Raw genomic sequence first — 18844 nt, forward strand, 5'->3', positions numbered from 1 at the left:
AGAATGGATTATTCGTTATTTCCCCGCCCAAGCCTGGTACCCACCCATCCACCCACCCACCACGTCCGCTGCGCGCACCCAAGTCTGTCCCAATGGCACACAAGCGCACACAAACCTCCTCTTCCCTCCGCTCACTCCCATCCGTCCCCGGCCGACACAAGGCAGAGTTCTGAAGCACTTGCTCTCCCTTCCCAGGAGACCCGCACGTAGCAGGTGCGGGAAAGAGCAGCGGTGAAGAGACCCTGGTTTCAGCACCGACCCCACCGGATGCGACTAGAGGAGCGGACAAGAGGATGCCGGGGAGAGCATGGGGGCGTCTGGCGGGGGCCGGCCCCTCCACGTTATCAGCGGAGGGCGCGAGTGCCGCGGCTCAGGGACTCGGGAAGGCAAGAAAGCCGCGGGAAAGCCACACGAGGTCGCCCGGCCCCGCCCCGCCCGAGCAAGGCAGGACCAGAGCCGGCCGCCGCCCCGCCTCGCTCTGCTCACGCCACCGCCCCCGCCGCGCTTCCTGCCCCGGCTGCGGGCCCCGCCTCCTCCCAGGCTGGCCAATGGGCGCCCGGGCCGCGCGCTCTCTGTCTCCGCCCCCTCCAGGGGAACTTGAAGCCGGAGAAAAGTTTGTTTAGAGCTGGAAGGGCAAGAGCAGAGCCCGCAGTCCTGCAGTTCGTGAGACAGAAGATGAACCGCTCCATGTCCGAGCCCCAGGTTGAGCGGACCCCGAGCCGACTCCAGGGCTCCAAGAGTGGCCGCAGTGGCAGTCGCCAGCCCCGATAGCCCCCCGTGCTGTCCGTGGCCGGGGAGGAGGGCGACCAGGGAGGAGGTTCGACGCCACCTGCGCACGGCCGCGACACCTGAGCGCTGTCCGCCGGTGAACGGGACCTGCGGGCTCTGCAAAGCTGGGATTCCTCTTTGAAGCAAGAAAAATAAATTAAACAAGACATCCAAGACGAACCTTCATTAACCCCCACCACTGGCCCCCTCTGGTTCTCCATGTTTTAAATAGCTGGCCGCCCTGATCCCAGTTCCGGAAAATTGGCAGCCGCTGAGTCCCAGCTCTGAGAAGGCAAAGGCTTGGCAAGCTCCTGACTGAGCGGGGCAAGGCTGAGGGGCAGGTTGGAGGCTTGACTGGGGCATCCGAGGGATTACACTGGGGACCCACGGGGCTGCCACCGCCGTAACAGGTGAGATGGGGCTAGGGGCACAGGACAGAGAAGGCGGATGGGGTGGGGGGTGGGGGGACACAGCGCAACTCTCCAACTTGTCTTCCAAAACTTGTTCTCAGCGAAGAATTTAATGGACTCTGGTTCTATCGGGAATAACAATAGTGAACCACTTTTCCCGGGAGATGGGTCTTGTTCATCTTGGCAGTAGAGTGAGTTGAGTTGGGGGGAGGAGGAGGAGGGAACAGCAGCATCAGCTTATAAATATTAATGACGGTAGAGTGGCGATGCCGGCAGGACAGATCGGGAGCTTGGAGATTTGGGTCGCCCCAGTTGGTAAGTGGCGTCGATCCCCAATGTAGAGTCGAGCGGCTCCTCACGTCTCACCCGCATATTGCTTCTTGGACGCAGGTCTGACACCTCCCAAGTGCTCACCCCGCCTTCGCCTCTCTCCTACCATCCCAGACCCAGCCTGGAACCTGAGGGCTGCGCAGGGCCGGCCACTAGCACTATGTCCAGCCCCGGGACCAATGCGTCCGCCTCCCTTTACCCGGAACGGCTGAACAGCCCGGTGACCATCCCGGCGGTGATGTTCATCTTCGGGGTTGTGGGCAACCTGGTGGCTATTGTGGTGCTGTGCAAGTCGCGCAAAGAGCAGAAGGAGACGACCTTCTACACGCTGGTCTGCGGGCTGGCCGTCACCGACCTGTTGGGTACTTTGCTGGTGAGCCCGGTGACCATCGCCACGTACATGAAGGGCCAGTGGCCCGGGGGTGACGCGCTCTGCGAGTACAGCACCTTCATCCTGCTCTTCTTCGGCCTGTCGGGCCTCAGCATCATCTGCGCCATGAGCATCGAGCGCTACCTGGCCATCAACCACGCCTACTTCTACAGCCACTATGTGGACAAGCGGCTGGCGGGCCTCACGCTCTTCGCGGTCTATGTGTCCAACGTGCTGTTCTGCGCGCTGCCCAACATGGGCCTGGGCAGCTCGCGCCTGCAGTACCCGGACACCTGGTGCTTCATCGACTGGACCACCAACGTGACGGCGCACGCCGCCTTCTCCTACATGTACGCGGGCTTCAGCTCCTTCCTCATCCTCGCCACGGTCCTCTGCAACGTGCTCGTGTGCGGCGCGCTGCTCCGCATGCACAGCCAGTTCATGCGCCGCACGTCGTTGGGCACCGAGCAGAACCACGCGGCCGCCGCCGCCGCCGCCGTGGCCGCCTCCCCAGCCTGGCGCGGCCACCCAGCCTCAGCCTCCCCCGCCCTGCCGCGGCTCAGCGACTTTCGCCGCCGCCGGAGCTTCCGCCGCATCGCGGGCGCAGAGATCCAGATGGTCATCTTACTCATCGCCACCTCCCTGGTGGTGCTCATCTGCTCCATCCCGCTGGTGGTGAGTGGCCGGGGCTGGGACCCCACTCGACCCTGTACCCGCATCCACCTCCCTCCTCCTCCTCTGATGCCTTGGTGCTAAACTGGTCTCCACCAGGTCCGATCTGGGATCCCCATCCCCAGTTTCTCAAAGCAGCCCTGACGCCCATACCTCTCTCTCCCTAAGAAGACTTAGCAGGTGCTTTCCCCCTGCATCCTGGAGGTCCTTTTTCCGGAAGCCGGGTTTCCTTTCTCTATCTGGCCAGCCCCTGCCCCTGTCCCTTGCTGCCTGACACTGGGGTTGAACCTTCTGGGAAACACCCTGCTCCACTTTCTGTCAGATGTGGAGGGGAAACCGCTGTGTGTCACAGCCTGGTTCTCCCCGCTGTGAGCTGTGAACGAGAGAGCCTGAAATGTCATAGGTAGCGATTTCTTTGGTTTGCACCGTTCCTAGGAGCTTGAGATTTTGGCTGTTTTGACTTATGTAACGTGTTAGAATTTTAGAGCTAGGAGAGCTTTTGGATGCCTTTTATTCGAGTCTAACTCCCTCACTTGACACAGGGAATTGAGAGAGGCCCAAAAGATAAGACTTATTTAAATCCATGCAGCAGAAGCTACACTGTAAATCGAGGTTCCCTGCTCTTCACTTCTCCATGCACATGTGGGTCCCTGTTCCTACACAGGGCATGCCCAGACTCAGGCTCCTCCATCCTCTCTGGGAGACAAGAATGCAAGGTTTCTCATGTCTTGAGGGGCTATTATGAACAGGTTGGTGGACTTTGGGTATTGAATTTGAATTCTCAAATACCCTGAGAATATAGTGCCATTATGGAGAAGCTGAGGTTTAGACCTGGTCTTGTTTATTGCCAAAGCCAGACATTATGTGGGTGATACCATAGGTCCCTCTGACTTCCAAACCTGCACGTGTGATATTACATCATGACTTTGTCCTACAAAACTTCCAATTTTGGCCTTTGGGCAGTGTGTCTGTCTGATTTTTTGGTGCACTTCATTTTTAGGACAACTTCTTTAAAATTACCTTTGGATTAATTTTGTAAATATTATCAGCAAAAAGAGTCAAAACCTACCTGATTCTCTATTTTGCCTGTCTTTGAAGTTGAATACACCAGAAGCAGATGGGCAGGGCATAATGCTTTATCCAGAGCTTCTCTTGAAAGCAACTAGTTCCAAGTTTTCCATCTCTCAAAATACCACATTCCTGGAAATTCTGAACTACCATCTGAGAAGATGACTGATCTTCCTCATGCTTGTTGGTATCTAAAAGAAAGGAAATTGAATGAGCTTTTATTCCCTCCTTTCCCTTATTAATACTGACCTGGGATCTTTATTATAAAAAAATTACATCTGATAAAAGTGACTGTAAATGGAAGGAACATAGAGGTGGCTGAAAGCCCGCATACAGTAGCTTCTTGCCAATTTGTATAAACAGAAGTAAATATAATTGACCAAAAGAGACTTTAAAACCATTCCAGGACCCAGTGTAATTTACAGAGTTAGTTACACTTGAGCCATATTAATATATTTTACTGTCTGAAATGGCAGCTCAGAATAAAGTGAGATTTTGGATGAAGCACTGCAGTTCCTGCTGGGGCCAGGATTCTCCAGCCTCTGCCTTATGTTCTATAGAACAGTAAATGACAGTGTGAGTGGTTGTTATTTACAGAATATCCACTTTAAGGAATTAGAGTTAGAAGGGTAGCAACATACACATAATTAAATGTGTTTTGGTTGGAGGTGAGCATGTGGAGCTATTGATCACTGGACAGTTCAGATGAAGTATTTTCTTCCAGCAGCTAGAGAGGCATAAGAACTTTAACTCATCTTATGGGCTGAAGTGGTAGACCTGGCCCTAAGGTGTGGGGCCATTTATCACAAAGCCTTTTAAATTGTTTGAAGAGCTAAAGGCAAGAAACTATAGACGCTCTATTTGTGGCTTGCAAATGAACTGCATTTTAACTAATAAAAAAATACTATCCACTCTATAAATACGTATCGTGGGTACTGAGGAATTTCATCTTGAAATTGAAACTGGCTCAGCTAAGAAGTAATCATATTAGTCAAGCACTCTCATTCCTTTGAAAGAAATAAGTAGCTATACAAGTGATAGAGGCTTTAGTTTTTAGCCTTTAGTAGTTTGGGTTACTAGTAATCTAATTTCAAAATCAATTTAATTGTAATTAGTGATAAATGTAGCAGTCATTATACTACCCACCTAACCACGATTCAGTAGTTATTCAAAAATTTTATTCACAACATAGTCTTCCTTAGTTTACTTTTATCATTTTCCTGATTTTTTCCATGTTCCCATATTCATTTTGTAATTTAAGATTAATGCTTCCTAACCCTCTGGCATTTAAGCAATTGGATCTATCTTCAGGTCCAAGGAAACGAATGAAGCATGTAATTTAACTTTTATCAAATCAAGTTGGTTGTTAATTCCATTTGAGGAAAATTGAGCCCTTTAAATAATATTAAAATGTTTTAGAAAGGCAAATAGAGCAAATATAGTTTACTTGGAACTCCAGAAAGCTTGATACAGTATGCAAGGAAAAACAAGCAGCTACTGCAAAGCAGCCAGTTTTGATTTCAAGTCTTTGGGCACCAGCAAAGAAAAAGCTATAGCTGCCTTTGGAGGAAGGTTGATACTGAGTTTAGTATCAAAAGTAAATTTTAATTTGCTATCCAAAATTTGTATTTCTCATAAACTGAACTAAGCTCAGATTAGGAACTTTAGAAACATTGGGAAACTGGATATAAGGAACTGTGCTGAACTTGCAAAATTCTCTAAAGAAGGTCATAGTCTAACAAAGAAAGTGTAAGTAGACTCTACAAGGAACATCAAATGACAAGATTTATGCAGAGGCGGGTCTTGCCATTTTGTCCATTCTTCTGATTATAGCCAGTCTTGATTTTTTAAAATACAGGAGAAGCTGAAAAAAATGAAAGTCTGCAGTTAAGATAAATAAAAGGGATTACATGCTTTAGAAAGATGTAAGCAAGACAGCTTTACACTGCCAAAGTGTTAAAAGATGTAGCTATATCAATTTTTTGGTGCCTAATTTTGCAGTTGTGAATGTTAAGATAATGATTATAGTCAAATCTTTTGTCTCAGGGCTAAACTGTCTGTAGAATTTGGAAAGGCATTTTCTCTCATGCATAGGCTGTAATTGTTGAGTGTTTGCTTCTTTTCTTTTCTTTCTTCTTGCTCTAAAATAACAAAGACTCTTCTCTGTTAGTGGCAGAATGGCCAATTTGATTAATCTGCCTTGGTCAGGTAAAACTTACGTCCTTATGAAAATAATTTCCTGTGAGTGTTTATTTGGTTGCTTACTATAAACTAGTTGTTGCTATAAGGCTTTCTACATCATTTAATCAGAAAAAGTTTATAAGGGCTGATGAAAACTATAAATAGATACTCTTATTTATAGTGGACAAACTGAAAATAGAGTCATTAAAATATGATTGATGGGAATTCAGATGAGTAAAATTCACACTGATAGGTACAAGAGTGATGCCACAAGTTTGGGCACTATTACAACAGAATCGGAGTACCTATTTGATTCTTTTTGCTAAAATTAAAAAATAGCAATTCCTAGAAGCAATTTTTTAGTCATACATGAAATTGCAGACATAGTAGTAGTACATTGAGACTGCAGAGTAATACGTAAAAGTAAGGCATTTCCACATCCTGCATCCCATTTGATTCTATAAGAAGTCCTAGAAAGAAAGTAAGGTAGACTGTTTGGGGGGGGGGGGGGGTTGTTTGTTTTTTCATTTTCTCTGTATCTCAGTTTCCTCAGCTGCAAATGAAGAACTTACATCATTCTTTAATTGCTGAGTGACTGTAGGCAAATCAGTCTAATTCCCCTTTTTACCATACCTAGCTGACCTGTCAAGCCTTGGTTTTATTGAACATCTACTAGCAAGATTTTTTTTCCAGAGCTGAAGTGATTTTTTTCTAGTCACCTATCAGAATGTTGAAAGTTAGAGCTAAAAAAAACGTATTTCAGAAATAAATTTTCAGTGTTGGTGACCCTATAGAGATTTACATAATTTGCCTGTAATATATAACCAGTTAGTGACCCAGAGGGAACAAACCCCGAGCTCTTTTACACTGCCACCCAATCAAGGTCTGTTTCCCCTGGTAAATCTTTTACTTAAAGATTTTTTGCCATTAAAAAATAGTAATAAGAACTTCTAGTAACAGCTGTGTCAATTTTGGTCTTTTCACAAGGCAGTTAGATAACTGAGCACACACAGCTCATTCCTTTTATGTGCTTGGAACAGAACAAGTAGCACGCACAAATCCAGTTCCAGGATCTTGTATATTAGAAAACTTTACTACTTTGACAGTCAATTACTAAATTGGCCTAATCAGGATTTCAACATTCTTTTGCAATTGGACATTCCCTGCCAACAGGCTATTCTTAAGCAGGAAGTACGTGTTTTTAATACCAGGTCATTAACCATACCCCAAACCTAACTCTAAGCTGTGTTTTTCAAATTGTTGATTTATTCCAAAGAGGCCAAGCTTTAATGTATGGGTTACAAAAAAGTAACAACCTGCATGTATATTATATGGGGGGCACTGTATTTAGTACTTTCAAAATTTTTACATAAATTATAAGGAGCAGAGCCACAAGTTTATAATAGGTTTCTTTTATTCCAAAGCTTAGATGCTTACCTCTGCAACATATTACCCTCCCTTAAATTTTTCCTGTCACCACACCTTTTTACTTGATCATATTTTCTCCAAATTATGTTCCAGTGCTGTGTCTTTTATGCTCTGGAACGCTAATCTCTAATCAACCTCGAGATTTTAAAAATACTATAATGTACATCAGTATTAATGATAAGCCACATGCACAAATCTGCAGCTCCTAAGAAATAGACTAACTCTTAAAATTAGAAGAGTATTTATGTTGTTTTATTTAGTGAATTATTTTCCCCTAACTTAAAGGGGAAACAGCACACTCTTCCAACACTGGAAACTGCCTGAGCATGTTTATTCTCTGTAACATACAGAACCTGATGGACAAAAATTCCAGACAAGCGCTTTCACCTACCCACATGACATTCAAGTACTGCTGTGGATATTCCACTTAATCTAGATTTTCTCCCTGGAGAAAAGCAAATCAATGAGCCTTTAAAGTAAAGAAGTTTCTGTTGTTATTTGTTTGTTTTTTGTCAAACATTATGAAATGCTTGGAGTTTGGGGAGGTTTTATTTTCATTTGTTCTGTTTTGTTTGTCTTTTCTTCTTCCTGTACATGAAGTAAATCTCCATTGAGAATATGCTGCAAAGGAAAACTTTTTTATATGGATTCTTTTCAAATAATTTGACCAGCTTTTAACAATGCTTTTTACCTGAATTTAGACTGTTGCTTTATATACTTTTCCTTTTGCTACACTGTAAGCTCTTCTTTACTAAAACAGCATTAAATGACAAGATTCAGTGGATTGTACTAATTGTAACCTTTCCACCCTTGAAACTTTCAAGTACAGCATACTTTTAATACAGCGTCCTTTTGTATCCCTTTGTTATAATCACGAGTCAAGATAAATTCATGATATGCATAAAATGAAGCAAAGAAATGATTCTTTGCCTCTCATCACCTTTAACATGAAAACCCCCAAATTAATGTTTTTATAAACATTCTAACTTTTCTAAAAAGTCACAGAAATTTAAAAATAAAGTGCTAACTCCTAGTGCATTCCTTTAAATAGCTATAAATTCTCATTCCTTTTATATCCATTTAAACTGCTCAAAAGTTTTTCCTCCTTTTAATAGGAATCATGTTTCCTTTGAGATTGTAGTGGAAGAAGCAACCAGCAACAAATCAGTTCGATATTAAAATCTCAGAATTGCAAGTTCAGATTTAACCAAGAGTCTGCTCTGAAAGATTATCTTGGAGATGGCTGTGCAAAATGCTCCTTAGGGGCAGGGGTGGGGGTGGGTGGGTGGGGACAAATCCTGTGGTACCAAAAACTCCCAAGTGGAGCAACACTGCCACCTTCAGTCTTGACGTCGCAAGTTTGAACCCAGACAAATCCTGCCATAGGTGATGTAATATCCTCATTAGGCCTGGGAGCAAAATACAGGAATATTCACACTAAGTGGAATAAAGACAGATTCTAAATAGCCTCACCATCTGTCCACTTCAGGCTTTGTTGCTAAAATATGTTTAGGGCAGATTTTGCAACCAAAGGCGTTCTAAAAACAAAAAATAAATGAACAACAACAAAAATTTGCTAATAAAGGATTATGGAATCTGTAGGTCTAAATTCTAGTTGAGAACTGGAAATAGAGATTTATACCTCGCTGATCCAGCATCATCCAGGAATAAGTTTCATGTAAGTGAAATTTGCAGATTAATGAAATGTATTCCTTAAACATTCTAAACTTTCTTTTTTATCCAAATTATTATAAATCTTTCTAAAATATCCCTTACACATCCCTGGCTTTTAAAAAAGAAAACACAGAATAAAATTTAACCCTTTCTTGGTGATTCCTATACCATGAGCATTGTTTTACTGTATGGTAAGATAGTCAAATCCCTATATCTTATTAAAGTTAGGGATATTTGAACCAAATTAAATGGCTTCTGCTGTGCTTTTGTGAGTTTCACGTTCTTCTTTTTATGGTTTTCTATATATCCCCCTTGGCTGTAAGATTCACCTCTTCTCTCTAACCTAAAATAATTAATAATGGCACAAAGATATATGGCAAATTATCTTAAACTCACTACTTTTTATAGAAATTACAGCTGAGGTTCTAATATGTTATCCTACTGGAATTAGACATGAGATCTAGACCAAAAAAAAAAAAGTAACACTTTTTATGAGAGTGCACTTTAACAAGTGCTTTTTCAAAAGTGATTAAGTGAGTCTCACTCGGTTTGCACAAATTCTTGCTCTTTTCACTAAATCATTTTAAGTTGCCAGCAACTGGCATATCTTTTCATTGTTTCATGACTTTGCACATGGAGTTACCTCTATCTGAAATGTTATGTCCTTCCTTCTAAATTTAGCAATCTCCCACTCATCCATCAAAACTCAGTGCAAACCTCACCCCTGCAAGAAGCACCTTCTGACACCCTCCTACAGAAATGGCTGATCTACTTATTTGTCTTCTGGACTATGCATTACTCTGTGTCTTCAAGAAGTTTATGATATCTAATGCAACTTTTTGTCCCCATAATCTATCACAATGCCTAATATATAGTAAGTGCTTATTGTTAAATGTTTATATGCAAAAAAAGTGTGAGTAAATAAATGATTATATTAAGAGCAAATTTTTATCTGCCCAAATAAGACTCCAAAATAGCAAATAGGTTGGGGTTGTTTTTCTTGTTTTTTTTTTTTTGCCTTTACTTCGTTTTGCTTGCATTTCCTTCCTTTTTGTGAGCCTGGCATGTGGTAGTAGACTGGCAGACATGGCTCTTGCCCTAAATAACTCACATACTGCTGTGCAATGTGTCATCGCTGCTTTGTCCAGAGGGCTCTTTCAGCTCTTGGTTATTTCTTGGCTCAAATGCTATACAAGTCCAAAGGAAGGAATGATTCTGATTGGAGTATCAGGATGAATTTACTGAGTGGCAGTTGAGTGTTGACTTTCTGAGCAAAAGCATCAGGGTGCCATTAAAAGGTTAGCTGCTGAGTAGCATAATCAGATCTGTGTTTTAGAAATAATCTGTTAACTGTTTGGAGGATGGGTTGCCTGATATAATATTCCTGATATAATATTATTGCCTGATATAATAATCCAAGTGAAAATGCAGTGAGAGGGAATGGATTGGAAAAGGCTTTTGGTTGGAGGAAGAATTGGTTACACTAATGATTATAATACCTGGGAACAGACACTTGTATTTTAAAGAAAATAAATTAAAAAAACTATTTTCTGGTCATTTTCGATAATAGGAAATCTAGATATTGTTTTTAAATTTTCCAATAAAAATTCTTTCTGGACTCTTAGTGGTGGGAATCTCTGGGTTTTTCTGTGATAATTAAATGGTTAGCTGATTTAAAAGGGCAGTTTCATTTAAAATATACACGATGGCAGATAGAATAAGGGAAAACAATGGCGGTTGGAGAAAAGATTCCTCATCCAAATTACAAAAGTACTTATGAAGTTGATAGAATGCCTCTCAAAGGGACTTTATGCATAATAGCCTGTACACACCTTGCTTTTTTGGGGGGATACCATCTTTGATCTAGGGAAGATATTCATAAGATAGTTACAAAAACATGTAAATTTATACTAAGTCAAAACATTAATCTAATTATACAATCACTGGATTTCTGGGGCTTATGGTGTTGGCTGCCTTTTCCTTGGCACCTATTACCAAAGGAGAGGGCAGTTACCTAATGTTGCTAAATTAGACATTGCATTTGTTTTCCCAGTTGGTTATTGCAAAAATCTAAATGTGGGCATCTCATTCATGCAGGTGCGAGTGTTTGTGAACCAATTATATCAGCCAAGTTTGGAACGTGTTATCAGCAAAAACCCAGATTTGCAGGCCATCCGAATTGCTTCTGTGAATCCCATTCTGGACCCCTGGATATACATCCTCCTGCGCAAGACAGTGCTCAGTAAGGTGATAGAAAAGATCAAATGCCTCTTCTGCCGCATCGGTGGGACACGCAGAGACCGTTCTGGACAGCATTGTTCTGACAGTCGAAGGACATCTTCTGCAGTGTCCAGCCACTCTCGCTCCTTCCTCTCCCGGGAGCTGAAGGAGATCAGCAGCACATCTCAAACCCTACTTTACCTGCCAGAACTCAGCGACAATAGCCTTGGAGGCAGGAATTTGCTTCCTGGTGTGCCTGGCATGGGCCTGAGCCGAGGAGACACCACCTCACTGAGGACTTTACGAATATCAGAGACCTCAGACTCCTCCCAGGGGCAGGACTCGGAGACTGTCTTACTGGTGGATGAGGTTGGTGGGAGCAGCAGGGCTGGGTCTGCCCCAAAGGGGAATTCCCTGCAAGTAACGTTTCCTAATGAATCACTGAACTTATCAGAAAAATGTATATAGTAAGGAAGGAAAGAAATACAGCACTGTTTCTGGAACCTTATAAAATCCCGTGCAATAGACACAAAAATGAAGTGTTTAGTTGTGCTCAGAAGGGCTACTTTCATCCTAGAACTTGCTTTAGAGAAAATCCTGGCTTTTGAGCACTTTTCAGACAAGCTGATTCACATGTGTCCCAAGGACCGAAGTACATTGGCTGTGGCCCCTCTATGACATAGGATTGCTGTCACAACTTGACTGCTGGGAAGATCTACCCTCAGTTTCCCTACTTGACAGGAGAATGGTAGAGGTTTTGCTTCTTCATAACATTAAGAGCTTTATATCTGGCATTCAGCAGCAAAGCGTCAGGTACTAGAAGGGCTCTATTCCAATAAAAAATGGGGACCACCTTATGAACATTTTAAGTGTCTCACTAAAGCATGAAAATGTGAATTTGTATTGTTGTAAATATGATTTAAGGTATTTAAAGTATTTTCTTCTCTATGAGAAGGTTTAATGTTAATACAAGGTATGATAAATTACGATAACCCATTCCTCCCAGTATAACCAGATGAAGTTGCAGATGTTAGCTTATTCCACAAGCAAGTTCAGACCAAAGTGTTAAAAATTTACAGTGATACTATTATCTATAAAATAGATGTGAATTTTAAAGAGTTTATTACTATCAGAGGATTAAAGAAAAATACTATTTAAGGAGTGATGAATACAGTCCAAAATATTAAAGTTTTTCAAAACTATGTATTTATACATAGTGAGAAATTGTTATTGTTGCTACATTTATTTATCCAGAAAACTGTGATTTCTGAAGAACTTAACACGCTGGTAAATATTTTCTACTTTTAGGTCCCCCCTAACTGGTACTTAAAAATGTAATAAATCAAAAAGTCTTTAATAAATAACCCATAATTGAAATGTAAACTATAAAAATTAAAATTCTAAGCAGGTTGTTTTCCCCTGGAAAGTATACATAGTTTTACTTTCCTAAAGTGACTTAGAATATCCTTTAAAATTTAAGTGGAAGGCAAGTTGCACCATTAAGAATTTTTGAGATATGGAAGAATTGGTTAAATTAGCTTTTCACATGTTATGAAAAATTAGCAACAAAAGGGGTGCATAATTTGGGCACTTAAGGGTCACCTTATAATAGTAATTATAATAGTAATATCCAGGAATGCTATATTTGAAGGATCTTTCTCAAAGAAATATTGAGCATGTTTTGTTGCTTAAAGTGTTTTTGTGAATTGCTTGGTTGTAATCAAATTCTGAGCCTGATATTGATATGGTTTTTAACAGCAGTTGTACCAATTGAAATTATTTTGAAGATTACAATAAATACACTCAGAGTTCCATAGCCTAAGTTTTGGAAAACATGTGTGATTTCTGTTTGTTTCAGGTAGTCTTCTGTTTCCTTTTAAAATGAATTTTAAAAAACTTTATTTTGAAATAATTTCACATTTAAAGTCGTAAGAATAGTACCCTAGAGCCACTTATTAGAAAATTATACTTAAAAATCACCATCTGGTTTCTAGTTGTGCTCATTATTACTGACTCTTCACCCAGATTCTGCAGTCGGTAGCATTATCACATTTGCCTTAACATTCTCTTTTTCATTATTATTTTTCTGAACTATGTGAAAATAAGTTACAGACATATCACCCTATTACCCCCATATATTATATAACATATGTATATATTTATAACAAAAACACTCTCTGCTAACAACAGCACACCCATCAAAATATTAACATTGACTTCATGCCACTATGTAATCCACATTTACCATATATGTAGTTCACCAGTTTTTCTAATAATGTCTTTTATAGCAAAACAAATAAACAAAATCCAAATACACACATACATACAAAACCCTCCCTTTTTTCCCTTTCCGTTCTGGGTTTGGGTCTCATCTAGAATCATGTATTGCATCTGTTACATCTTTTTAGCTCCTTCAAACTGGAACAGTTGTTCAGTCTTGCCCTGACTTCATGACCTTGATATTTTTGAAAAGTGCGAGGACATCATTTTGTGGAATGTTCTTCAATTTGGATATCTAATGTTTCCTCATGATTAGATTCAAGTTGTGTATTTTGGGCAGGGATACCAAAGAAGTGATGTGTCCTTCTCAGAGCATCATATCAGGAGACATATGTTGCCACTTTGGTGTGGGGCATTATTGCTGGTGTGTCTGTTTTTAGGACCTATTAGTGGACAGAGTTAGGAAATAACATATACACACACATCTATATCTGAGTGGATATATGTATATGTATGTGTGTGTGTCACATCACAATGAGTTCACCCCAGTACCTCCAATTACAATCTATTACTCTGGGATTTTTCTAGCCCTCTCTCTTGTGGCACAAGAAGCTGGACTGTGATTATCCCCAATATATTTATTTGCTCAATTCCATGAATGTAGCCAATTTCCCAACCCAATGGCCCATCTTCTCAGGTTGCTGGCTCCAACCACATATACTGCCTCAGTCTATCCAGTCCTGCCACACTCAGTAGGCAGCACCAGATGGGTTCCGTTTGACCTCAGGCCCCAGCCTTGTGTGATTTTCCAATCAGTTAGGTAGCACTGGAGTTCAAAACTCAGCTTCCAAGTCACAACTTCCAAAGTCATTTCCTTTACTTTCTGATTCAACAAAGTGCAGTTTGCATAGCTTTCAAAGTCACCAATTTGCTCGGGTCATTGAGGGATGCGGTGTTATACTTAACTTGCTATATGTAAAGAACCTAATAATTATTACAAAAATTAACATAAATGTGCAGGCCTTCGTTCTTGTAAGTTCTCTCAATCAGTGCTTCTCAAACTTTAGTATGCATCATCGTTGTCTGGAGACCTTGTTAAAACACAGATTCCTGGGTCCCCTCAAAGTTTCTGATTCAGAAGGTCTTGGGTATATGGTGACATATATGCTGATGCAATACTGACGTGATGCTGACACTGCCAGTATGAGGACACACTTCGAGTTGCCATATGCCCCAGGAATGAGCTTGTAATTTGCTATTCACAAGTTTTTAAAAGAAATTTTTATATGATGACAGAAACACAGGGCTGGCATCTTCACAGACCTAATGGCATAGTGACTCTCAGCCAAAGGAGGGTGACTCAGGAAAGAACATCTGACTCTGACTTCTAAGATGTTCTAACCACTGTCTAAGAAACAATGTTTTCAGACAAAATATATATACACACGTATGTGTGTGTGTGTTTTCTGATCACCCATGTACATGAAGGAAAAACAATAGCCTCATTCACAAGTTAGCACTGTTAAGATATAAGGTATAATCTCACTTGTTACTTCAGGTTCACCATCCAGAACATTGACTCTGGCTAAATTTTTTTTTATTGAAATATAATTCAGATATCATAAAATTAAACATGTAAAGTACACAATGAAATGGTTTTTTGTATATTCACAAAGTTCCATAACCAGTATCACTTCTTCAGACATTTTCATCACTCCAAAAAGAAATCCAATTCCCTTTAGCAGTCAATCACCATTCCACCCCCTTTCTCCTGGCAAACACTAATCTACTTTTTGTCTCTGTGGATTTGCCTTTTCTGGGCATTTAGTATAAAAGGAATCAAACTACATGTGGCCTTTTGTGTCTGGCTTCTTTCACTTAGCATGTTTTCAAGGTTCATCATTATTGCAGCATGAATCAGTACTTCATTCCTTTTATGGATGAATAATATTCCACTGTATAGATATACCATATTTTGTTTGTCCATTCTTCAAGTTAATTTGAGTTGCTTCTCCTTCTTGGCTGTTATGAATAATGCTGCTATGAACAATTGTATACAAGTTTTTGCGTGAAATATGTCTTCCTAAGTGGCAACATTTGCTATTCCCACCATCGAGGTATGAGTGTTCTGATTTATCCATACCCTTGCCAACACTTGTTATTGTCCATGTTTTTATTAAAGCTATCCTACTAGGTGAAAAGTGATCTCATTGTGGTTTTGATTTGCATTTCTCTAATGACTAATGATGTTAAGCATCTTTTCATGTACTTATTGTGCGTTTGTATACATTCTTTGGAAAAATGTCTATTCAAATCCCTTGCCCACTTATGATTGAGTCTTTATAGTTAATTACTTATGTCTTTACTTTGAGCCTGGCTTATTCGTAAAAGAACAGCCAAGGAAGAAAAATTTCAGCACTGTTCAGTGCTGAACATTTACTGATAAGAGTTAACACATTAATTACCATTTAATGCAAAGATTTTTGTTTTGTTTTGCCTTGCGTTTTGATGTGGGAAATTTGTTCCAGGCCATTGAGGAAACAAATATTCTGTGCAGGAAAGTTCGGATTATCTAACTGGCTGGTACTAAATCCTACCTGGTCCCAATAAGATAGAATAGACAGGAAGGTAATTTTAACACCAACTCATAATCGTAAAGACAACCTAACAAGCCAGATCAGGTGTGTTAGGAAAGATAGTGATATTGGAGGTGTTAGTAAGGTAGTACTTTGACCAGAGTCCTTTGCCAAATCATAGCCATCACTCTCCACAAGGTTCCTATTAGAACCACAACACAAAGGGCCATGGAAAAATGAAGGCATAGTAATCTTAAAGTTATCTATGTCTTTTGGCCTCAAATATTGATGCAGAAAAATGATACATTCAATTTTCCTAAGCTTGTTGTTTCAAAGCAAAACAAACCATGAAATTTACTCTCTTCCACCACTGCCCCATCCATGCCCCTCTCCTTCCACATGCAAACCTGAGTCTAAGATGCTCCGATTATGAACTAATGATACACCAGGAATAAAAGCAGAGAGAAAAGAGACTCTCAGCAAGAGAGCGTTTGACCCTATTGCTTAGCATGGAGCTGCCCTAGGCCACAGTTGTGTCTGTAGCCTCAGACCAGAAGCAACGTGGGAGAAAGGAAGGGAAGAGCGAAAGATAACTGGGCTTAAGCCTTTGTTCATATATTAGTAAGATTATCATTACCTTATCTTTACCCTTCCAGGTAATCCACCCCATTCTCCACTGTGGAAGAGAAGGGCACAAGAGAATTCCACACATACTTATGTCCTAAGAATTTTTAATACACGGCAATTCTAAGCACTAAAATCTGGAAAACAAAGTAAGCATTTTGCTTTCTTGAGAAGGGAGGACACAGAGATACAGTACAAGAGTGAAGCAAAGGGAACTCCAAGAACAATGATGAGTCCAAGGCAATGGCTTCATGGCTACAGCGCTGCAACAGACCAAAGAGCACAGTGAATCCAGGCCAAGAAGGAGAGGGAGTGCTAGGAAGCATGTCTGTAAGGCTGAAAAAGAACTAACAGATTATCTTATGTATTTGGCAATATTGAGGGGAGTATAAAAGTTCTAGTAGACAGTCAGGAGGAAAATTAATAATACTCATATGGAAAACTAATGGAAAAAAACAGGTAATGACTGACTCATGAAAAACAAAAAAATGTACAAGAAAGGTAAACAATATTCTAGGTGGGCTCAACTATGGCTAATGATTACTGTGATGGTTAAGGTTATGTGTCAACTTGGCCAGGTTTTGGTGTCCTGTTGTTTGGTCAAGCAAGCACTGGCCTGATTGTTACTGTGAGGACATTCTATAAACTTAAATCATCAGTAAGTTGATTGTATCTATGGCTCATGGTATCTACAATCAACTGAGGAGATTGCCTTCAGCAATGAGAGAAGTCTCCTTCAATCAGTTGAAAGCTGTGATAATTTCAGCAGTCAGAAGAGAGAATTTCCATATCTACTTCAGCCAGCCAGCTTCTCCTGGAGAATTCAACAAAAACCTTCATCAGAGTTCTCAGCTTGCAGCCTGTCTACAGTATTTGGATTTATATATCCCCACAGTCACATGAGACAATTCTTATAAAAATTTCATAGAGGGCGGGCCACTGTGGCTCAGCAGGTAAGAATGCTTGCCTGCCATGCCCGAGGACCCGGGTTCAATTCCCGGTGCCTGCCCACGTAAAAAAAAAAAAAAAAAAAAAAAAAAAATCTCATAGAACTTACAGATTTCCCAGTCAGTTCTATTTCCCTAGACTAATAAAATTACATAGTCGTTAACTAATTAATACAGATTTAAAGTCAGAATTCTAATATAATTATATTGGAAATGGAAGCAGAACTGGTAAACATATTGTGGGAATGTAAGAGAACTAAATCATATGCATCTATAATAAGAAATCCATAGTATCCTAAATTTTTTAAATGAGGAAATAATAGTGAAACCACAATGATATACCCTTATATAACAAATATATTTTCAAAAATTTTTGTATGAAATTACCAAGAATGCATATGCTAATCCTACACTGCTAGTGGAAGCGTAAAATTATTACAACCACTTTGGAAAAGGAACTTGGCAGGATAACCTTTAGGATATACATACCATCAGTAAGAATAAAACTGTATGGATTGAAACATATCAAATAAATCTAAATGCATGACTCTATAATGACACACAAAAAAAACACAAATACCTTGTCACTGGTTTAGTTTCCTAAGCAGAGATCATGAAATGGGTTGTTAAACCATGGTAATTTATTAGCTTACAGTTTGAGGCCTGGAAAATGTCCAAATCAAGGCATCATCAAGATCATTCTTTCTTCCTAAATATTGGCTGGTGGCAATCCTTGGCTCCTCTGTCACATGGCAAGGCACATAGCAGTCTGGTAGTCTCTCCCTTCTCTTCTGGGTTTTGTTGCTTTCAAGCTTCTTGCATCCATCTCTCTCTCTCTGTACCTCTCTCTATTCATTTATAAAAGACTCCACTAAGAGAATTAAGACCCATCCTGAACGAGATGGTTCTCACACCTTAACTGAAGTAGTCTCATCATTGTCCTACTTAGAATGGGTCCACATCCACAGGAATGGATTAAGTTTAAGACAATGTTTTTTCTGGGGTACATACAGCTACAAACCACCACAGTCACTTTTGGTGGATGCTAGGGAACCAAATCATTATTTTGAAAAGTGGTGAGTAAAGTAAAAAAACCAAACATTTACTATATAAATTGCCTTTACTATATAAATCATATCCCCAAGTAACAAAATAGTTCATGAAGGAAGTGTTTCTTTAAAGAAGTTTTCTAGTATCACCACTACCCTGAAAGAATAACAGAGTTATAATATCACTATTTGTAGATGCCAATGAAATAATGGAGCTAGGCAATGATAGTAAATAACTGCTGACATTACAATGAGAAAGCGACAGCCAGACACATGTAACTCCTAATGGAAGTACCCAATGTCACTC

The 18844-nt window shown here is 40.6% G+C and overlaps 2 protein-coding genes across 5 annotated transcripts in view; one reads left to right on the plus strand and one right to left on the minus strand.

Annotated features, from left to right (window-relative positions):
- TTC33 (tetratricopeptide repeat domain 33) overlaps window positions 1-18844 on the minus strand; it is a 158548-nt gene that overhangs the window by 57739 nt on the left and 81965 nt on the right. Inside the window, exon 6 of one of the 2 annotated variants that reach the window (XR_013157938.1) lies at window positions 3620-3809. The gene's annotated coding sequence lies outside the window, so the exon portion shown is untranslated. Of the gene's footprint in view, window positions 1-3181; window positions 3810-18844 lie in introns of those variants that run through there. The other variant, XM_077117060.1, reaches the window with a different exon arrangement.
- PTGER4 (prostaglandin E receptor 4) lies at window positions 620-17298 on the plus strand. 3 transcript variants are annotated; one of them, XR_013157937.1, is made up of 4 exons: window positions 620-1178; window positions 1569-2553; window positions 10999-11934; window positions 16574-17298. XR_013157937.1 is itself a non-coding variant. In XM_077117056.1 (3 exons), the coding sequence occupies exons 2-3, from the start codon at window positions 1669-1671 to the stop codon at window positions 11587-11589; spliced, it is 1476 nt and encodes a 491-aa protein (XP_076973171.1). In that variant the 5' UTR covers window positions 620-1178; window positions 1569-1668; the 3' UTR covers window positions 11590-15541. The 3 variants fall into 3 exon arrangements, 2 of the variants coding, with proteins under 2 accessions (XP_076973171.1, XP_076973173.1); XM_077117056.1 differs by lacking the exon at window positions 16574-17298 and having other exon boundaries at window positions 10999-15541; XM_077117058.1 differs by lacking the exon at window positions 16574-17298 and having other exon boundaries at window positions 1623-2553; window positions 10999-15541.

The sequence above is a fragment of the Tamandua tetradactyla genome, chromosome 9, assembly GCF_023851605.1.
Source record: "Tamandua tetradactyla isolate mTamTet1 chromosome 9, mTamTet1.pri, whole genome shotgun sequence".
In the NCBI taxonomy this organism is placed as follows: domain Eukaryota; kingdom Metazoa; phylum Chordata; class Mammalia; order Pilosa; family Myrmecophagidae; genus Tamandua; species Tamandua tetradactyla.

Excerpts from the sequence above, each read along its gene's own strand:
- PTGER4 (XM_077117056.1), top strand. The coding sequence starts at position 1,669 with ATGTCCAGCCCCGGGACCAATGCGTCCGCCTCCCTTTACCCGGAACGG. Across the intron at positions 2,554-10,998 it reads TCTGCTCCATCCCGCTGGTG|GTGCGAGTGTTTGTGAACCA; the intron begins GTGAGTGGCCGG and ends TCATTCATGCAG.